The 20,700-nt window shown below is 47.1% G+C and overlaps 3 protein-coding genes across 7 annotated transcripts in view; 1 reads left to right on the top strand and 2 right to left on the bottom strand.

Moving 5' to 3' along the window:
• Window positions 1–3,860, bottom strand: part of LOC137306153 (sialoadhesin-like) — a 49,521-nt gene extending 45,661 nt beyond the window's left edge. The window contains exon 1 of the mRNA XM_067975212.1: window positions 3,653–3,860. The gene's annotated coding sequence lies outside the window, so the exon portion shown is untranslated. The remainder of the gene's footprint in view (window positions 1–3,652) is intronic.
• On the top strand, window positions 3,798–15,228 carry LOC137306228 (sialic acid-binding Ig-like lectin 13). Of its 5 annotated transcripts, none has more exons than XM_067975351.1 (9): window positions 3,798–4,044; window positions 6,006–6,089; window positions 7,875–7,956; window positions 9,030–9,398; window positions 9,745–10,038; window positions 10,957–11,238; window positions 12,237–12,333; window positions 13,417–13,501; window positions 14,258–15,228. In XM_067975351.1, exons 3-9 carry the CDS (start codon window positions 7,917–7,919, stop codon window positions 14,372–14,374), a joined length of 1,284 nt encoding a protein of 427 aa, XP_067831452.1. In that variant the 5' UTR covers window positions 3,798–4,044; window positions 6,006–6,089; window positions 7,875–7,916; the 3' UTR covers window positions 14,375–15,228. The 5 variants fall into 5 exon arrangements, with proteins under 5 accessions (XP_067831452.1, XP_067831455.1, XP_067831453.1 ...); XM_067975352.1 differs by lacking the exon at window positions 3,798–4,044 and adding an exon at window positions 5,102–5,170; XM_067975353.1 differs by lacking the exon at window positions 3,798–4,044 and adding an exon at window positions 5,555–5,909.
• Window positions 15,229–18,877: 3,649 nt separating this feature from the next.
• LOC137306152 (sialic acid-binding Ig-like lectin 13) overlaps window positions 18,878–20,700 on the bottom strand; it is a 33,110-nt gene continuing 31,287 nt past the window's right edge. The window contains exon 9 of the mRNA XM_067975211.1: window positions 18,878–19,848. Within this exon, the coding sequence (XP_067831312.1) occupies window positions 19,732–19,848 (117 nt within the window). The 3' untranslated portion in view covers window positions 18,878–19,731. The remainder of the gene's footprint in view (window positions 19,849–20,700) is intronic.

Here is a 20,700-nt window from a genome sequence, read left to right as displayed (position 1 = left end):
ATGACTGAGCCTCCACAGCCCTCCGGGGTAGAGAATTCTAAAGATTCACAACCCTCTGAGTGAAGAAATTTATCCTTATCTCAGTCCTAAATGGCCGACTCCTTATTCTGAGACTGTGACCCCTGGTTCTAGACTCCCCAGCCAGGGGAAACAACCTCTCAGCATCTACCCTGTCGAGCCCTGTAAGAATTCTGTATGTTTCAATGAGATCACCTCTCATTCTTCTAAACTGGAGGGAATACAGGCTTAGTCTACTCAATCTCTCCTCATACGACAATCCCACCATCCCAGGAATCAGTCTGGTGAACCTTTGTTGCACTCCCTCTATGGCAAGTATATTCTTTCTTAGGTAAGGAGACCAAAATTGTACACAATACTCCAGGTGTGGTCTCACCAAGGCCCCATATAATTGCAGTAAGACATCTTTACTCCTGTATTCAAATCCTCTTGTAATAAAGGCCAACATAACATTTACCTTCCGAATTGCTTGTTGCATCATGTGACTCATGTACAAGGACATCATGTGACTCATGTACAAGGACACCCAGGTCCCTTTGAACATCAACATTTCCCAATCTCTCACCATTTAAAAAATACTCTGCATTTCTGTTTTTCCCACCAAAGTGGATAACATCACATTTTTCCACATTATATTCCATCTGCCATGTTCTTGCCCACTCACTTAGCCTGTCTATATCCCCTTGAAGTCTCTTTGCATCCTCCTCACAACTCACATTCCCACCTAGTTTTGTGTCATCTGCAAACTTGGAAATATTACATTTGGTCCCCTCATCCAAATCATTGATATAGATTGTGACTAGCTGGGGCCCAAGCACTGATCCCTGTGGTACCCCACTAGTCACAGTCTGCCAACCTGAAAAAGACCCGTTTATTCCTACTCTCTGTTTTCTGTCTGTTAACCAATTCTCAATCCATGCCAGTATATTACCTCCAATTCCTTGTGCTCTAACTTGGTTCTGTGTGGAACCTTATCAAAAGCCTTCTGAAAATCCAAATACACCACATCCACTGGTTCCCCCTTATCTATTCTACTCGTTACATCCAATAGGTTTGTCAAACATGATTTCCCTTTCATAAATCCATGTCAACTCTGCCAAATCCTATTATGATTTTCTAAGTGTCCTGTTATCACATCCTTTATAATAGATTTTAGCATTTTCCCGACAACTGATGTCAGGCTAACCGGTCTGCAGTTCCCTGTTTTCTCTCTCCCTCCTTTCTTAAACAGTGGGGTTACATTTGCTACCCTCCAGTCTGCAGGAACCGTAAAAGAATCTATAGAATTTTGGAAGATGACAACCAATGCATCCACTATCTCTATAGCCACCTCTTACAAAACCCTGGGATTTATCGACTTTCAGTCCCATTAATTTCTCTAGTTCTTTAAGTCTATAAAATAATGAGGGGCATAGATAAGGTAGATAGTCAAAATCTTTTCCCAAAGGTAGGGGAGTCTATAACGAGGGGGCACAGATTTAAGGTGAGAGGGGAGAGATACAAAAGGGTCCAGAGGGGCAATTTTTTTACTCAAAGGGTGGTGAGTGTCTGGAACGAGCTGCCAGAGGCAGTAGTAGAGGCGGGTACAATTTTGTCTTTTAAAAAGCATTTGGACAGTTACATGGGTAAGATGGGTATAGAGGGATATGGGCCAAGTGCAGGCAATTGGGACCAGCTTAGTGGTATAAACTGGGCGACATGGACATGTTGGGCCGAAGGGCCTGTTTCCATGTTGTAAACTTCTATGATTCTACTATTTTTTTTACGAATACTAATTTCCTTCAGTTCCTCATTCTCACCAGACCCTCGGTTCTCTAGTATTTCTGGGAGGTTTTTTGTGTCTTTTTCCATGAAGACAGACACAAAATATTTGTTTAATTTCTCTGCCATTTCCCGATTCCCCATTATAAATTCTCCCCTCTCTGTTTGTAAGTGACCCACATTTGCCTTCGGTCTTTTCCTTTTTACATACCTATAGAAGCTTTTGCAGTGCGTTTTTATGTTTCTCGCTGGTTTACTCTCATATTCTATTTTCCCTCTTTATCAATTTCTTGGCCCTCCTTTGCTGAATTCTAAAATGCTCCCAATCCTCAGGCTCACTGTTTTTTCTGGCAACTTTATCTGCCTCTTCCTTTGATTTAATACGATCTTTAATTTCTCTTGTTAACCACGGTTGGACCACTTTTCCTGTTGAGTTTTTGTGCCTTAAAGGAATATATATTTGTTGCAAATTACGTGTTAATTCTTTAAATGCCAGCCATTGCCTGTCCACCGTCATACCTTTCAATGCAGTTCCCCAGTCAACCACAGACGACTTGCGTCTCATACCTTCGTAGATTCCTTTATTTAGATTTAAGACCCTAGTTTCGGATTGAACTACATCACTTTCAGACTAAATGAAGAATTCTATCATATTATGGTCACTCTTCCCTAAGGGCTCCTTTACAACAAGATTATTAATTAACCCTTTCTCATTGCACAATAAAATAGCCTGTTCCCTAGTTGGTTCCTCAACATACTGAACTAGAAAACCATCTCATACACATTCCAGGAATTTGTCCTCCACAATATGAGTGCTAAATTGTTTTGCCCAATCTACATGTTGATTAAAGTCCCCCAAGATTACTGTATTACCCTTGTTATATGCACTTCTAATTTCCTGCTTCATGCCGTGCCCTACGTTACCACTACTGATTAGTGGCCAATAAACAACTCCCACCAATGTTTTCTGCCCCTTACTGTTTCTTAGCTCCACCCAGACTGATTCTACATCTTGATCTTCTGAGCCAAGATCCTTTCTCACTATTGAACTGATCTCATCCTTTATTAACAGCACTACCCCACCTCCTTTTCCTTTTTGCCTGTCCTTCCTAAACCTCGAATATCCCTGAATATTCAGTTCCCAGACTTGGTCACCCTGCAGCCACGTCTCCGTAATGGCAATTACATCAGACCCATTCACTTCTATTTATGCCGTTAACTTATCGACCTTGTTGTGAACGCTGTGAGCATTCAGATAAAGTGCCTTTAATTTTGCCTTTTTAACACTTTTTCCTATTTTGACCTTATTTGCTGCTGGCCTTTGTTTCCGCAGCCTTCCAATTTCACTTACTACTTTTCTGCCTTCCACTTCCAGCTTTGTTACTCTCCCTTCTGAATCTCCTCTCAGGTTCCCATCTCCCTGCCGAGTTAGTTTAAACCCTCCCCCACAGCACCAGCAAACCTCCCCGCGAGGATTTCAGTCCCGGTCCTGTTGAGGTGCAACCCGTCCGGCTTGTACAGGTCCCACCTCCCCCAGAACCGGTCCCAATGCCCCAGGAATCTAAAGCCCTCCCTCCTGCACCATCTCTCCAGCCACGCATTCATCTGCTCCATCCTCCGATTTCTATACCCGCTAGTGCGCGGGAGGTAATCCGGAGATTACTACTCTCGAGGTCCTGCTTGTTGATCTCTTTCCGATCTCCTTAAAATCTGCCTGCAGGACCTCGCCCCTCACTCTCACACACGCACACTCGCTCTCACACTCGCACACTCACACGTACGCACACACACAAACACACACGCAAATATATTCAAGGACATGGAATATTACCGAAGGATGAAAAGAGCCTGGTTCGACTTACAGAAGACTTACCCTGGGTTGAATCGTATCGGGGATCAGTTTGTTATGTTGCAAATCTGGAACTGTTGAGTCGAACAGGCTCACCAGTTATTAGCTTTCACTTTCTATTGCGTTGTGTAAGAGGTGATAAGTGCCTCTTATGAAAGAGTGAGCTGGAGATCAGGGTGAACTCAGACAATCTGTGTTTGGGGGATGTTATCAGTCCTCCCGGTTGGATGGTTTCTGACGTAATGCACCCATGGCCTTACTTGGCGCAGTTGATGCCAAGTTGTTTGAAATTTTTTAAAGCTGTTGTGTCTTATTATGAACTAATTCTGACCGACCAGGGCACAGGAACAGAGAGCAAACCCACCGAGAGTCATTTACTGGGAGTAACAATCATCCCTCATGGGTCAAACTCCGCTGTATGTTCACGGAAATCAGGAGTCTCGGCGCTGTGCATTCCCTGAACTCGGGAGTCTCGGCGCTGTGCGTTCCCTGAACTCGGGAGTCTCGGCGCTGTGCGTTCTCTGAACTCGGGAGTGTCGGTGCTGTGCGTTCTCTGAACTCGGGAGTCTCGGCGCTGTGCGTTCCCTGAACTCGGGAGTCTCGGCGCTGTGCGTTCCCTGAACTCAGGAGTGTCGGCGCTGTGCGTTCCCTGAACACGGGAGTCTCGGCGCTGTGCGTTCCCTGAACTCGGGAGAGTCGGCGCTGTGCGTTCCCTGAACTCAGGAGTCTCGGCGCTGTGCGTTCCCTGAACTCGGGAGAGTCGGCGCTGTGCGTTCCCTGAACACGGGAGTCTCGGCGCTGTGCGTTCCCTGAACTCGGGAGTCTCGGCGCTGTGCGTTCCCTGAACTCGGGAGTGTCGACGCTGTGCGTTCTCTGAACTCGGGAGTGTCGGTGCTGTGCGTTCTCTGAACTCGGGAGTCTCGGCGCTGTGCGTTCCCTGAACTCAGGAGTCTCGGCGCTGTGCGTTCCCTGAACTCGGGAGTCTCGGCGCTGTGCGTTCCCTGAACCCGGGAGTGTCGGCGCTGTGCGTTCCCTGAACTCGGGAGTGTCGGCGCTGTGCGTTCCCTGAACTCGGGAGTCTCGGCGCTGTGCGTTCTCTGAACTCGGGAGCCTCGGCGCTGTGCGTTCCCTGAACCCGGGAGTCTCGGCGCTGTGCGTTCTCTGAACTCAGGAGTCTCGGCGCTGTGCGTTCCCTGAACTCGGGAGTCTCGGCGCTGTGCGTTCTCTGAACTCGGGAGTGTCGGCGCTGTGCGTTCCCTGAACTCGGGAGTGTTAACACCGTTGGATTTCTGAAATCCGTTGTGTTCGCACTGTACGTTGTCTGAACTCGGTCGCCTGCCGGACGATGACTGAATCAAATTACACATTCCAGAGAACTTGGTTGAATCGTCTCCTCCCACATCCTGTCGGTGGCATTCCAAGAATATCCTCCTGCCTTTTCCAGTGCCACGAGATGGAGACATTACGGCCAATATCAGCGGCCCGAAACGCAACCCATGTCTTTGAACCATTAGGAGACCCACTGGAACCAGCCTTTTGAAGGTTGTCAGCCTGATTACATGCTTACCAAGTACAGTGTAGTAACATGCAGACAGACAGTCTCTCCGTTAACACAGCTACTGCTGGAGAAACAAGCAAGACATTTCGAAGCTGGCACTCAAAGTGGCTTTACACATGATTTATTCACAACCGTGTTCTTGGAATTAAGATTGCACTCTCTCCTGCCTGTTTCTCTCTTTCCCTTCCTCTTTCCCTGTCTCATTCATCCTCTCCCTTCTCCTCTCATGCCCTCCCTCTCATCCTCTCTCTCTCTCTCTCCCCCACTCTTTCACCAGTGTCTCACATTCCCCCTTTCCTCTGGTCTCCTGAGACTGTGACAGTGAACATTACTTAGAGTGAGTGGGTGTGAGTGGAAGTGAGAAGGACAGTGAGTGTGTAAATCAGAGTGTGCGAGAGATTAAGGATAATGAGAGTGAGTGGGTGTGTGTTAGAGTGTGAGAGAAGGATAGTGAATGTATGAATCAGAGTGCGAGAGGGATTAAGGATAATGGTGCATGGGTGGGTGTGAGAGTGTGGGAGAAGATTTGTGAAACCTGAGAGGGTCTCTTTTTAATCTCATCCAAAAGACGGCACCTCTGACAGTGCGGCACTCCCTCGGTACTGGGAGTGTCGGCCTGGATTATGGGCTCCAGTTTCTGGAGTGGGGACTTGAAATCTCTGGATTAATGTCACAGCGCCAGGACACAAAGGGTTAACAGTTTGCTTAAAACAAAAGACAAAGGTCCTTCATTTGTGCAAAGTGCTATTTTCTCACTTGTTTCTCACTTCCTCATCTGACTCACAGTGACATGCCAACCATTTCTAATTAAATACACAGAGTCACAACTCAGGAAAAGGCCACTCAGCCCAAGCAGTGCGTGCTGGCATTTACTCTCCACACGAGCAGTCGGACAGGTCCTGGGTAAGTAAAGCAACGATTGTAATTAACTTCCATGACCAATGTCGCTCTTTGTTGGTGTCGTGACTTTGTAAAGAGAGATTTAGGCTGTCGAAAGATCTCTACTTTTTATTGAGATGGGGGTGTAGAGCTGAAGTCTGTCGAACACGACATCTTTCCAGTTCAAGGAAATCCAGGGATTTGAGTCCATAATCCAGCAACACTCCCAGAGGCAGTACTGAGGGAGCGCCGCACTGTCGGAGGGTCAGTACTGAGGGAGCGCCGCACTGTCGGAGGGTCAGTACTGAGGGAGCGCCGCACTGTCGGAGGGTCAGTACTGAGGGAGCGCCGCACTGTCGGAGGGTCAGTACCGAGGGAGCGCCGCACTGTCGGAGGGTCAGTACTGTGGGAGCGCCGCACTGTCGGAGGGTCAGTTCTGAGGGAGCGCTGCACTGTCAGAGGGTCAGTACTGAGGGAGCGCTGCACTGTCGGAGGGTCAGTACTGAGGGAGCGCCGCACTGTCGGAGGGTCAGTACTGAGGGAGCGCCGCACTGTCGGAGGGTCAGGACTGGGGGAGCGCTGCACTGTCGGAGGGTCAGTTCTGAGGGAGCGCTGCACTGTCGGAGGGTCAGTACTGAGGGAACGCTGCACTGGCGGAGGGTCAGTACTGAGGGAGCGCAGCACTGTCGGAGGGTCAGTACTGAGGGAGATCCGCACTGTCGGAGGGTCAGACAGAGGGAGCGCCGCACTGTCGGAGGGTCAGTACTGAGGGAGCGCCGCACTGTCGGAGGGTCAGTACTGAGGGAGCGCCGCACTGTCGGAGGGTCAGTACTGAGGGAGCGCCGCACTGTCGGAGGATCAGTACTGAGGGAGCGCCGCACTGTCGGAGGGTCAGTACCGAGGGAGCGCCGCACTGTCGGAGGGTCAGTACTGAGGGAGCGCCGCACTGTCGGAGGGTCGGTACTGAGGGAGCGCCGCACTGTCGGAGGATCAGTACTGAGGGAGCGCTGCACTGTCAGAGGGTCAGTACTGAGGGAGCGCTGCACTCTCAGAGGGTCAGTACTGAGGGAGCACCGCACTGTCGGAGGGTCAGTACTGAGGGAGCGCCGCACTGTCGGAGGGTCAGTACTGAGGGAGCGCTGCACTGTCGGAGGGTCAGTACTGAGGGAGCGCTGCACTGTCGGAGGGTCAGTACTGAGGGAGCGCTGCACTGGCGGAGGGTCAGTACTGAGGGAGCGCAGCACTGTCGGAGGGTCAGCACTGAGGGAGTTCCGCACTGTCGGAGGGTCAGTACTGAGGGAGCGCCGCACTGTCGGAGGGTCAGTACTGAGGGAGCGCCGCACTGTCGGAGGGTCAGTACTGAGGGAGCGCTGCACTGTCGGAGGGTCAGTACTGAGGGAGCGCCGCACTGTCGGAGGGTCAGTACTGAGTGAGCGCTGCACTGTCGGTGGGTCAGTACTGAGGGAGCGCTGCACGGTCAGAGGGTCAGTACTGAGGGAGCGCTGCACTGTTGGAGGTGCCATCTTTCGGATGAGAGGTTAAACCGAGGCCCCCGTCTGTCCCTCTGAGGCGGATGTGAAAGATCCCACGGCCACTATTGGATGAAGAGCAGGGGGAGTTGTCCTGGCACTGTAGAAATGCAAGTTCTGTCTTTTTTTCTCTTTCTTAAAGCCTTGTAACTCACTGCAGACAACCCATCATCACACATAGAATCAAATTAGTCCGTGAAGACATTGTCTAGAAGCAGTTTTAATATCTGCAGAGCTGTCGGGCAAGAGGTGAGTTCTCATTTACTTGTTTCTCTTTCAGACCTTGAGAGTGAGAAGTTGATGAAATATCTGAGAGTGGACAATGATCAGGAAACCTTACTTCCTCCTGTCACTTCTCCAAGGTAATATCATCGTCAGGTCGGAGATATTTATGGATAATAGTCGGTGCAAACGATCATTGTTATTGAGTTATGACGAGGGACCAAATTCAGCAGTGACTCAGTGTACTAACTCGCACCGAGTCCCGTTCACCCATCACCCCCTGTGCTCGCTGACCGACATTGGCTCCAGGTCCGGGAACACCTCGATTTTAAAACCATCATCCTCGTGTTCAAATCCCTCCATGGCCTCCTCTCCCCACCCCCACCCCCCCACATCACTGCAACCTCCTCCAGCCCTACAACCCTCCGAGATCTCTGCACTCCTCCAATTCTGGCCTCTTGTCCATCCCCGATTTCCATCGCTCCACCATTGGCGGCCGTGCCTTCAGCTGCCTGGGCCCTAAGCTCTGGAATTCCCTCCCTAATCCTCTCCGCCTCTCTCTCTCCTCCTTTAAGACGCTCCTTAAAACTGACCTCTTTGACCAAGCTTTTGGTCACCTGTCCTCATATCTCCTTATGTGGCTCAGTGACAAATTGTGTCTGATAATCACTCCTGTGAAGCGCCTTGGGACGTTTTTTTTAAAGACGTGATGTAAATGCAAGTTGTTGACATTGTTTGACTGGCCAGCGATCAACGCTGTTTTTTATTCATTCTTGGGATGTGGGCGTCGCTGGCGAGGCCGGCATTTATTGCCCATCCCGAGTTGCCCTTGAGACGGTGGTGGTGAGCCGCCTTCTTGAACCGCTGCAGTCCGTGTGATGAAGATTCTCCCACAGTGCGAGTTCCAGGATATTGACCCAACGACGATGGAGGAACGGCCGATATATCTCCAACTCGGGATGGTGTGTGACTCGGAGGGGAACTTGGAGGTGATGAGCAACCTCCAACATTGCTGCTCTTGACCTTTTGGGTGGTAGAGGTCGCAGGGGAGGGAGATGCTGTCACTGTAACCTTGGGGAGTTCCATGTGTACCCTGTAGATGGTACACACTGGAGCCACAGTAGGCCAGTGATGGAAGGGGGGGATGGTGGATCTCGAGTCCAGTGGATCTACGAGTCATCCAGTGCTAAATATCGATATTTTATCTCCTCAGCTGTATTGTCACAAGAGTGGAAGGCCGACACCCCACGAGATGTGAGAGCACAGAAAGGTTTGTGTGCGCTGATTCCATGCCATTACAGTTACCCATCGAATTTGGCAAACAAACATCGAGATGGAGTCTGGTTTAACACTGAGGAAGTGAGACCATGGGCTCCCCTAGCCTTTCACTCCAAGGACCACGGACACGAGTCGGACCGGTTCAGACATCGGACCGGTCTGTCTGGAGACCTGAAAGATGGCGACTGTTCCCTGATTATAAACAACATCACAGCGGAAGATGCAGGTCCTTATTTTTTCAGAGTAGAATTTGACAACGGGGAAAACTTCAACTATTACCCAGCAACACAGCTTCACGTTTCCGGTAAGTGCTGTTTATAATTACTCATCAATTCACTTTCAACAGTCAATGGGAAATAATATAAACTATTAACACAAAACATTATAATAACGCAGCTTCTGATTATCAATAACCAGGCGATACCTTCCGGTTCAGTCTTAAAGCAACCGTTAATACTCACTTTATAATCAATGATTCAATGTCTTGACCGTGTCCATTAATTGTCAATTTTATGAGATTTTGAAGACCTCTATCAGGTCAGCCCTCAGCCTTCTCTTTTCTGGAGAAAAGACCCCCTTGTGGGACTGTGGTTTATATTTGAACTGATTCTCCAAGTTATATTTAACTAAAAGGATGTATTCTCTGCCAGATTTCACAGATAAACCCACAATATTCGCTCCTGAAATTATTGAGGGTAAATCTTGCAACATAACCTGCACCTTCAACACAACGTGCAGGGGAACAGCACCTGACTTAACCTGGGACAATCCCACTGATGTTCCCGGGTCTGTCTCAAACAGTGTAACTCAGCATGGTGGAACTCTGACATATTCTTCTGTTCTGACTCTGGTCCCATCACCCAAACACTACGGGCAGACTCTCACCTGTAGAGTCAGCTTCCCATCTGTTTCATCGCAACGGACCCTCGCACTAACTGTTCAATGTAAGTACCAACATCTTTCCTGAATTAATTTTTTGGGTGCTTTTCTCCAAGGGCACACTCTGTTGCTTCAAGGGGTCAATGTTTCGTTCATCTAAAGATACAACACAAAGGACACCTCCATCTTGGGTTTATACAGCATCTTTAGCGTAGGGAAACATCGCAAGGCACTTCACAGAGGCAGCTGGAGAAAAAAGTACGGTAAGACAAAGAAGGAGATATTAGCTAAACTTTGATAAAACTCTGGTTAGGCTCCAGCTGGAGTATTGTGTCCAATTCTGGGCACCGCACTTTAGGAAGGATGTCAAGGCCTTGGAGAGGGTGCAGAGGAGATTTACCAGAATGGTCCCAGGGATGAGGGACTTCAGTTATGTGGAGAGACTGGAGAAGCTGGGATTGTTCTCCTGGGAGCAGAGAAGGTTAAGGGGAGATTTAATAGAGGTGTTCAAAATCATGAATGGGTTTTGATAGAGTAAATAAGGAGAAATTGTTTCCAGTGGCAGGAGGGTCGGTAACCAGAGGACACAGATTTAAGGTAATTGGCAAAAGAACCAGAGGGGGAGATGAAGAGAATGTTTTTTACGCAGCGAGTTGTGATGATCTGGAATGCGCTGCCTGAAAGGGCGGTGGAAGCAGATTCAATAATAACTTTCAAAAGGGGAATTGGATAAATACTTGAAGGGGAAAAATTTACAGGGGCTACGGGGAACGAGCAGGGGAATGGGATTAATTGGATCGATCTTTCAAAGAGCCGGCACGTTATAAAAGTCGGTACAGGAACTTTTCATGAGGAAAGATGCCTGGAAATGCATGCAGACAAAAGATACAGGGAGATGAAGCATGGGCTCCTGCTGTACGCTGTGTTTGCTGCGACAGGTTGCTGTTCTCTGTAAAATCCATAAAAACTCTATTTGTCTTTAGACGCTCCGAGGAATCTCTCAATTACTTCTCTTGATATGATTAAAGATTCATCGATCAGTATAACAGAAGGGAATTCTACAGCCCTACACTGCTCTGTCGAAAGCTTCCCAGCTTCCAATCTGAGGTGGGAACATCTCGGAGTCACAGTGAACAGAAGCAGTTCCAACAACGAGGTACGATTGGAGCTTCCTCACGTGACATCCAGGGTCGCTGGAGAGTATCGGTGTGTGGCGGAGAATGAACATGGGGCTGTGGAGAGTTCCATAACCATCACCGTGGAACGTGAGTCTGGAGATACTTCCACATCTCGCTAAATACAAACAAATTAATATCGACGGGTGACTGTGGATTTTACAAAGTGAGTTTGGGCGTAACTTTGTTCGTAACAGTAATGGGTTGGATTTTCTTCACGGAATTGGCTTGGTGATACTGATCGATATTTAAATCCCACCATACTCGGAATGGTGGGCGCTTCATTCACTTTGAGCAGAGAGAGCAGCGACTGGTCGAGTCGATCGGTCTGGATCCCATTATAATTTGGATCCACAGTTCATGGAAATGGCAGCAGTTCTGTATCACTGAGGAATCATCAGGAGTTACATGTGCACAGATACACACACATGCCAATAGACACATACACACAAACATGTAAACAGTTACACACATGTACACAGGCACAGACACGTACAAACACACGTGCACAGGCACACACGTGCACACACTCTCATTCACACACACACACACATACACACACACACACACCCCCAAGAGTTGCTATTCTCACCCCTTTTAATCCAGTTGCAACCGAGCCTGAACCTGGTCAGTCGGTCTTTGTTACAGAGGGCTGGAGCTCAGGATCAGAGTGATGGAATATCGATCGCTTCCCCTGGGATCAGGGATCACTGTGATCACTCCTGGATTCCACAGTGAGATCACCAATCATAAAGCGACCTCTGGCGGGGACTGGGAATGTAGTTTTACATTAATATTACAAATTACATATAAATATTACATATATAGATATTGAATATAGGTATTATATATAAATATTACACATATAGATATTGAATATAGATATAATAGATAAATATTATATATAAGTATTACCTATTCAGATATTAAATATATAGTGACTACATATACAGATATTACATATACAGATATTAAATATGTGGAGATTACATATATAAATATTAGTTGTGTTGGGTAATCACTTCTCAAGGTCAGAATAAGTATAAGTTGATCAGAGCATCGTACTAAAACTGTGGTTGTTTTTACAGGGAGAGAAACACATGAATGGAAAGGAGCATTGCTTGGTGTTGGAATCACGTTGAGTGGGACACTGGCCGGGTTCTTGATCTACATCTGCGTGCGAAAGTAAGTGTGAAGGTTTAACTTGTTTTTTTGAAAACTCTTGCTTCAATTTTCCCTCCTTAAAGGAAAGAAGGAACTTGCATTTCTATCGCGCCTTTCACAACCTCAGGACGCCGCAAAGCACTTTACAGCCAATGAAATACTTTTGAAGTGCAGTCACTGTTGTAAAGTAGGAAACGCGGCAGCCAATTTGCGCACAGCAAGATCCCACAAACAGCAATGTGATAATGACCAGGTCATCTGTTTTTGTAGTGATGTTGTTTGATGGATGAATATTGGCCCCAGGACACCGGGGAGAACTCCCCCCTGCTCTTCTTCGAAATAGTGGCCGTGGGATCTTTTACACCCACCTGAGAGGGCAGACGGGGGGCCTCGGTTTAACGTCTCATCCCGAAAGACAGACAGTGCAGAACCCCCTCAGTACTAACACTGGGGAGTGTCGGCCTGGATTATCAAGCTCTTTGGGACATCCTGAGGTCACGAAAGGCGCTATATCAATGCAAGTCTTCTTTATTTAGCTGACAGCCAGAACCAAATGATATACTTACCCTGTACAGTACAGTAACATGCAGCCCAACGATCTCACTGTAAACACAGCGACTGCTGGAGAAACAAGCAGGATATTTTGAGGCGAACACACAAATTGGACTTTGACGTGATTTATTTCCAGCCATGTACTTGCAATTAAGATCACGCTCTCTCCTGCCTGTTTCTTTCTTTTCTTCCACTTTTTCTGTCTCATTCGTCCTCTCCTTTCTCCTCTGATGTTCTCTCTCTCTCTCTCTCTCCCTCTTTCACATTCTCCAGTGTCTCACATTTTCCAGGGAGTTCATGCTCTGGGGCCCAACTGTTCCTTCAGCACAGCCCTTGCTCTCTGGAATGAGCATTGAATCTAAACTCTACTTCAGCGGCTGCCCAGCTTTACACTGGAATAACGTCACAGTGCCAGGACACAAAGGGTTAAAAGTTTGCTTAAAACACGAGACAAAGGCCCTTCATTTGTGCAAAGTGCTATTTTCTCACTTCTTCCCCACTTCCTCATGTGACTCACAGCGACAGACCAACCATTTCTAATTAAATACACAGGGGCCGCAACACAGGAAAAGGCCATTCAGCCCAAGCAGTGCGTGCTGGCATTTACTCTCCACACGAGCAGTCGGACAAGCCCTGGGTAAGTAAAGCAACGATTGCAATTCACTTCCACGACCTACGTCGCTCTTTGTTGGCGTTGTGACTTTGTAAAGAGAGATTTCAATGATTTATGCCTTCCAAAGATTTCTACTTTTTGTTGCGATCTGGGTGTTGGGCTTCAGTCTATCGTACAGGACATGTTTCTGGTTCGAGGGCGAGGGAAATCCAGGGACTTGAGACCATAATCCAAGCTGAAACTTCCAGTGCAGTGCTGAGGGAGTGCTGCACTGTCGGAGGTGCCGCCTTTCGGATGAGACGTTAAATCGAGGCTCCGTCTGCCCCTCTCAGGTGGGAGGTAAAAGATCCCACGGCCACTATTTCAATATCAATGATCAAACCCAACATTGATCAATATCAATAATCAAACCCAACATTGATCAATATCAATGATCAAACCCATCATTGATCAATATCAATGATCAAACCCAACATTGATCAATATCAATGATCAAACCCAACATTGATCAATATCAATGATCAAACCCAAAATTGATCAATATCAATGATCAAACCCATCATTGATCAATATCAATGATCAAACCCATCATTGATCAATATCAATGATCAAACCCATCATTGATCAATATCAATGATCAAACCCATCATTGATCAATATCAATGATCAAACCCTGCACGGTTGGGCCTCAATTGCAGATCCAATGATCTAATTGGACTCAAACAAGCCAATCACAGATTGTGCCGATTGTCACACTGCTCATTTCCTTTTCTATTACAGAAGGATGAGGAAGAGACGCTGGGAATCGAAACTGACCGTTACAGGAATGTATTTCAAGCCGATAATATCTACGAAAACTGCAATCTTGACGAGGACTCTATTTATGCAAATGTATAATCTGAGCGAGAAGTAAAAACATGATCTCTGGGGACAACACAGAAGGCGAGAATCGAAACTCCCCTTTACCTTTCTAGAAACCACAGGACTTCACCCCAAAAATACAAGTTTTAAACTTCTTGACATAATCGAATGTAATTTTTTAAAGCTGATGTTATTTCACAAAGTTTGAGTGATAATGGAGCCGAGATCATTCTCACTGGGTTTCATTTTGTCCGTCCTCCTTCAGGAATGTCTCTCACTGTTGGAGACATCCTTCTCTCCATTGTGATTATAAATATCTTTCAGTATCGTTCGATATTCCACCAGGACATAACGGACAGTCTCAATCCCGTCTGTGTGTTTCAGTCACTTTTCTTCTTGTCATTTCACTTTCCTGTCTGTGAATGTTGACAGAATGGTCGTTACCAAGTGTAGAGTTCAGGGGAAGCAGGGGTCGAAGATATTTGGACCAGGGCCGATAGATGGAATTTACTCCCCATTTTACACTCATGCTTTCTTCCGCTTATTATTATAAAATGCTTTGATTTTATATTATCATTCATAGTCACACAGCAAAACTTACAGCAATTTAGGATGTCGGGACATGGAGCTGGTTGGAGCAGGGAATTTCATTGCAGTACAGACCGAGGAACTGGGAGACGCAAAACGGTGGGCACACCGCCACCACTGGTGGGAGAGTGTAATTACAGCGTGACGTTTACATAGGCAGTTCTTGTTATAAAAGTGGATGGAGGAATTTTTGATGGGAAATGTTGCTTGTAGCTGTACGATTTTTAATATATCATATACAGATGAAACAGCTTGGATTGCAGAATGAACTATTGTTACAATAAACAACTATTTTAATTTTTCAGTCGTTTAAAAGATATTTAAAATACAATTAACACTCCCGCCCCCTCTTCCCCGATGGCTTAGTCGATGGATGTAATCAAGTGATGTGATACAAAATACAGAGACCAAGTTCTGAGTCTCTGTGTTAAATGATCTCAATCAGGTACTTGGATCGAGGGGTGGGAAGATAAATCGGGCTCCTGCCCTTAATCTGCAGCCGGTGGCTCCCTCTGTTAAGTGCGGGCTGAGTGAAGACAGAATTGTGTTCGAGGGATCTGCCCCCCATGGTCAATCAGCCCGTTTGTCCACTGAATGGTGCAAAATGGCCACCTGGGTCAGGCACCGAGCTTTGCTGCACCGCTGGAACTGGACCCATGCATCAGTCAGTGCCTTAAGAACAGGAGAACTCTAACGTAACTAAGATTTACACAGAAAGTGGGTGGCTCTTGTAGTCGAATATCGAGTGTTCACTGGAATGGACTCATGTCGACTCCAGTTGAGAATGAACCTCAGGGGAGAACTTTCTCTGGTTGCTATGTGTGTGTGGCATCATTAACAGAGCAGTCCTGGAGTGCGGCAGAAGTGGTGCTGCAGAATTTCTATCCATTAAGTTACTGGTGGCCCCAACTCCACACACAACAGCCCACATTTCTGCATTGGGTGGCACTAATTGGTGGCATGGCTCTGAGAGGTCACAAAGATTGGCTGTGGCACCAATAGAATTGGGTTGGCACCAGGATTGCTGTTCTTGGGGTCTTTGTTTTATTCATTCAGGGGATGTGGGCGTCGCTGGCGAGGCCGGCATTTATTGCCCATCCCTAGTTGCCCCTTGAGAAGGTGGTGGTGAGCCGCCTTCTTGAACCGCTGCAGTCCGTGTGGTGACGGTTCTCCCACAGTGCTGTTAGGAAGGGAGTTCCAGGATTTTGACCCAGCGACGATGAAGGAACAGTCGATATATCCCCAAGTCGGGATGGTGTGTGACTTTGTGGGGAATGTGGAGTTGATGGTGTTCCCATGCACCTGCTGCCCTTGTCCTTCTGGGTTGAGTGGGGTTAAGGAACATTTCCGAAGCAGAATAGTGTGAGCTTTAGTCCCGATCTGGTATTTGCCCTTAAGTGAGCTGGAAGTTCATTGGAAGGCAGATGAGACAAGGAGCCTCATTGTTTGGGGGCAAAGGTATAAAATTGGATGAGTGAGGGATTTTACAGAGTGAGAAATTAGCACAATGAGCTCCCAACATAGGAACAGGAGGAGGCCATTCAGCCCCTTGAGCCTGTTACATAGGAACAGGAGGAGGCCATTCAGCCCCTTGAGCCTGTTACATAGGAACAGGAGGAGGCCATTCAGCCCCTTGAGCCTGTTACATAGGAACAGGAGGAGGCCATTCAGCATCCTCGATTAGCTCCCCAAAACCGTTAGATCAGGGCTGATCTGTACCTCAACTCCATTTACCTGCCTTTGCTCCACATCCCTTGATTCCCTTACCCGACAAAAATCTATCAATCTCAATTTCAATTGACTCCCAGCATCCACAGCGTTGTGGGGGAGGGAGTTCCAGATTTCCACTCCCCTTTGTGTGAAAAAATGCTTCCTGAGTTCACTCCAGAACAGCCTGGCTCTAATATTAAGATTGTGGCCCCTTGTTCTGGATTCCCGTTGGAGATTAGGATTGGGTTCCGCCAGGACCACTCGGCTCCAGACCTCATTACAGCCTTGGTCCAAAGATGGACAAAAGAGCTGAATTCCAGAGGTGAGGTGAGAGTGACTGCCCTTGACATCAAGGCAGCATTTGACCGAGTGTGGCACCAAGGAGCCCTCGTGAAATTGAAGTCAATGGGAATCAGGGGGAAAACTCTCCAGTGGCTGGAGTCATACCAAGCACAAAGGAAGATGGTAGTGGTTGTTGGAGGCCAAACATCTCAGCCCCAGGACATTGTTGCAGGAGTTCCTCAGGGCAGTGTCCTAGGCCCAACCATCTTCAGCTGCTTCATCAATGACCTTCCCTCCATCATAAGGTCAGAAATGGGGATGTTCACTGATGATTGCACAGTGTTCAGTTCCATTCGCAGCCCCTCAGATAATGAAGCAGTCCGAGCCCGCATGCAGCAAGACCTGGACGACATCCAGGCTTGGGCTCATAAGTGGCAAGCAACATTCGCGCCAGACAAGTGCCAGGCAATGGCCATATCCAACAAGAGAGTCTAACCACCTCCCCTTGACATTCAACGGCATTACCATCACCGAATCCCCCAACATCAACATCCTGGGGGTAACCATTGACCAGAAACTTAACTGGACCAGCCATATAAATGCTGTGGCTGCAAGAGCAGGTCAGAGGCTGGGTATTCTGCGGCGAGTGACTCACCTCCTGACTCCCCAAAGACTTTCCACCATCTACAAGGCACAAGTCAGGAGTGTGATGGAATACTCTCCACTTGCCTGGATGAGTGCAGCTCCAACAACACTCAAGAAGCTCGACACCATTCAGGACAAAGCAGCCCGCTTGATTGGCACCCCATCCACCACCCGAAACATTCACTCCCTTCAGCACCGGCGCACAGTGGCTGCAGTGTGTACCATCCACAGGATGCACTGCAGCAACTCGCCAAGGCTTCTTCGACAGCACGTCCCGAACCCGCGACCTCTACCACCTAGAAGGACAAGAGCAGCAGGCACATGGGGACAACACCACCTGCACGTTCCCCTCCAAGTCACACACCATCCCGACTTGGAAATATATCGCCGTTCCTTCATCGTCGCTGGGTCAAAATCCTGGAACTCCCTTCCTAACAGCACTGTGGGAGAACCTTCACCACACGGACTGCAGCGGTTCAAGAAGGCGGCTCACCACCACCTTCTCAAGGGGCAATTAGGGATGGGCAATAAATGCCGGCCTCGCCAGCGACGCCCACATCCCATGAATGAATAAAACAAAGACCCCAAGAACAGCAATCCTGGTGCCAACCCAATTCTATTGGTGCCACAGCCAATCTTTGTGACCTCTCAGAGCCATGCCACCAATTAGTGCCACCCAATGCAGAAATGTGGGCTGTTGTGTATGGAGTTGGGGCCACCAGTAACTTAATGGATAGAAATTCTGCAGCACCACTTCTGCCGCACTCCAGGACTGCTCTGTTAATGATGCCACACACACATAGCAACCAGAGAAAGTTCTCCCCTGAGGTTCATTCTCAACTGGAGTCGACATGTGTCCATTCCAGTGAACACTCGATATTCGACTACAATAGCCACCCAGTTTCTGTGTAAATCTTAGTTACGTTAGAATTCTCCTGTTCTTAAGGCACTGACTGATGCATGGGTCCAGTTCCAGCGGTGCAGCAAAGCACGGTGCCTGACCCAGGTGGCCATTTTGCACCAGTCAGCGGACAAACGGGCTGATTGACCATGGGGGGTAGATCCCTCGAACACAATTCTGTCTTCACTCAGCCTGCACTGAACAGAGGGAGCCACCGGCTGCAGATTAAGGGCAGGAGCCCGATTTATCTTCCCATCCCTCGATCCAAGTACCTGATTGAGATCATTTAACACAGAGACTCAGAACTTGGTCTCTGTATTTTGTATCACATCACTTGATTACATCCATCGACTAAGCCATCGGGGAAGAGCGGGAGGGAGTGCTAAGTGTATTTTAAATATCTTTTAAACGACTGAAAAATTAAAATAGTTGTTTATTGTAACAATAGTTCATTCTGCAATCCAAGCTGTTTCATCTGTATATATGTTAAAAATCGTACAGCTACAAACAACATTTCCCATCAAAAATTCCTCCATCCACATTTATAATGGGAACTGCCTATGTAAACGTCACACTGTAATTACACTCTCCCACCAGTGGTGGCGGTGTGCCCTCCGTTTTGCGTCTCCCAGTTCCTCGGTCTGTACTGCAGAGAAATTCCCTGCTCCAACCTGCTCCATGTCCCGACATCCTAAATTGCTGTAAGTTTTGCTGTGTGACTATGAATGATAATATAAAATCAAAGCATTTTATAATAATAAGCGGAAGAAAGCATGAGTGTAAAATGGGGAGTAAATTCCATCTATCGGCCCTGGTCCAAATATCTTCGACCCCTGCTTCCCCTGAACTCTACACTTGGTAACGACCATTCTGTCAACATTCACAGACAGGAAAGTGAAATGACAAGAAGAAAAGTGACTGAAACACACAGACGGGATTGAGACTGTCCGTTATGTCCTGGTGGAATATCGAACGATACTGAAAGATATTTATAATCACAATGGAGAGAAGGATGTCTCCAACAGTGAGAGACATTCCTGAAGGAGGACGGACAAAATGAAACCCAGTGAGAATGATCTCGGCTCCATTATCACTCAAACTTTGTGAAATAACATCAGCTTTAAAAAATTACATTCGATTATGTCAAGAAGTCTAAAACTTGTATTTTTTGGGGTGAAGTCCTGTGGTTTCTAGAAAGGTAAAGGGGAGTTTCGATTCTCGCCTTCTGTGTTGTCCCCAGAGATCATGTTTTTACTTCTCGCTCAGATTATACATTTGCATAAATAGAGTCCTCGTCAAGATTGCAGTTTTCGTAGATATTATCGGCTTGAAATACATTCCTGTAACGGTCAGTTTCGATTCCCAGCGTCTCTTCCTCATCCTTCTGTAATAGAAAAGGAAATGAGCAGTGTGACAATCGGCACAATCTGTGATTGGCTTGTTTGAGTCCAATTAGATCATTGGATCTGCAATTGAGGCCCAACCGTGCAGGGTTTGATCATTGATATTGATCAATGATGGGTTTGATCATTGATATTGATCAATGTTGGGTTTGATCATTGATGTTGATCAATGATGGGTTTGATCATTGATATTGATCAATGATGGGTTTGATCATTGATATTGATCAATGTTGGGTTTGATCATTGATATTGATCAATGTTGGGTTTGATCATTGATATTGATCAATGATGGGTTTGAACATTGATATTGATCAATGATGGGTTTGAACATTGATATTGATCAATGATGGGTTTGAACATTGATATTGATCAATGATGGGTTTGATCATTGATATTGATCAATGTTGGGTTTGATCATTGATATTGATCAATGATGGGTTTGAACATTGATATTGATCAATGATGGGTTTGAACATTGATATTGATCAATGATGGGTTTGAACATTGATATTGATCAATGATGGGTTTGATCATTGATATTGATCAATGTTGGGTTTGATCATTGATATTGATCAATGTTGGGTTTGATCATTGATATTGAAATATTGGCCGTGGGATCTTTTACCTCCCACCTGAGAGGGGCAGACGGGGCCCTCGATTTAACGTCTCATCCGAAAGGCGGCACCTCCGACAGTGCAGCACTCCCTCAGTACTGCACTGGAAGTTTCAGCTTGGATTATGGTCTCAAGTCCCTGGATTTCCCTCGTCCTTGAACCACAAACATGTCCTGTACGATAGACTTAAGCCCTACACCCAGATCGCAACAAAAAGTA

This window comes from Heptranchias perlo, chromosome 42 (genome assembly GCF_035084215.1).
Source record: "Heptranchias perlo isolate sHepPer1 chromosome 42, sHepPer1.hap1, whole genome shotgun sequence".
NCBI lineage: Eukaryota > Metazoa > Chordata > Chondrichthyes > Hexanchiformes > Hexanchidae > Heptranchias > Heptranchias perlo.
Note: the sequence above shows the minus strand (reverse complement) of the source record. Positions and strands in the feature narration are given on the sequence as shown.

Coding starts and splice junctions, on each gene's coding strand:
- LOC137306228 (XM_067975351.1), top strand. CDS start 7,917: ATGATCAGGAAACCTTACTTCCTCCTGTCACTTCTCCAAG. Junction 11,239..12,236: donor CATAACCATCACCGTGGAAC/GTGAGTCTGGAG, acceptor TTGTTTTTACAG/GGAGAGAAACACATGAATGG. Junction 13,502..14,257: donor AGCAGTCGGACAAGCCCTGG/GTAAGTAAAGCA, acceptor TTTCTATTACAG/AAGGATGAGGAAGAGACGCT.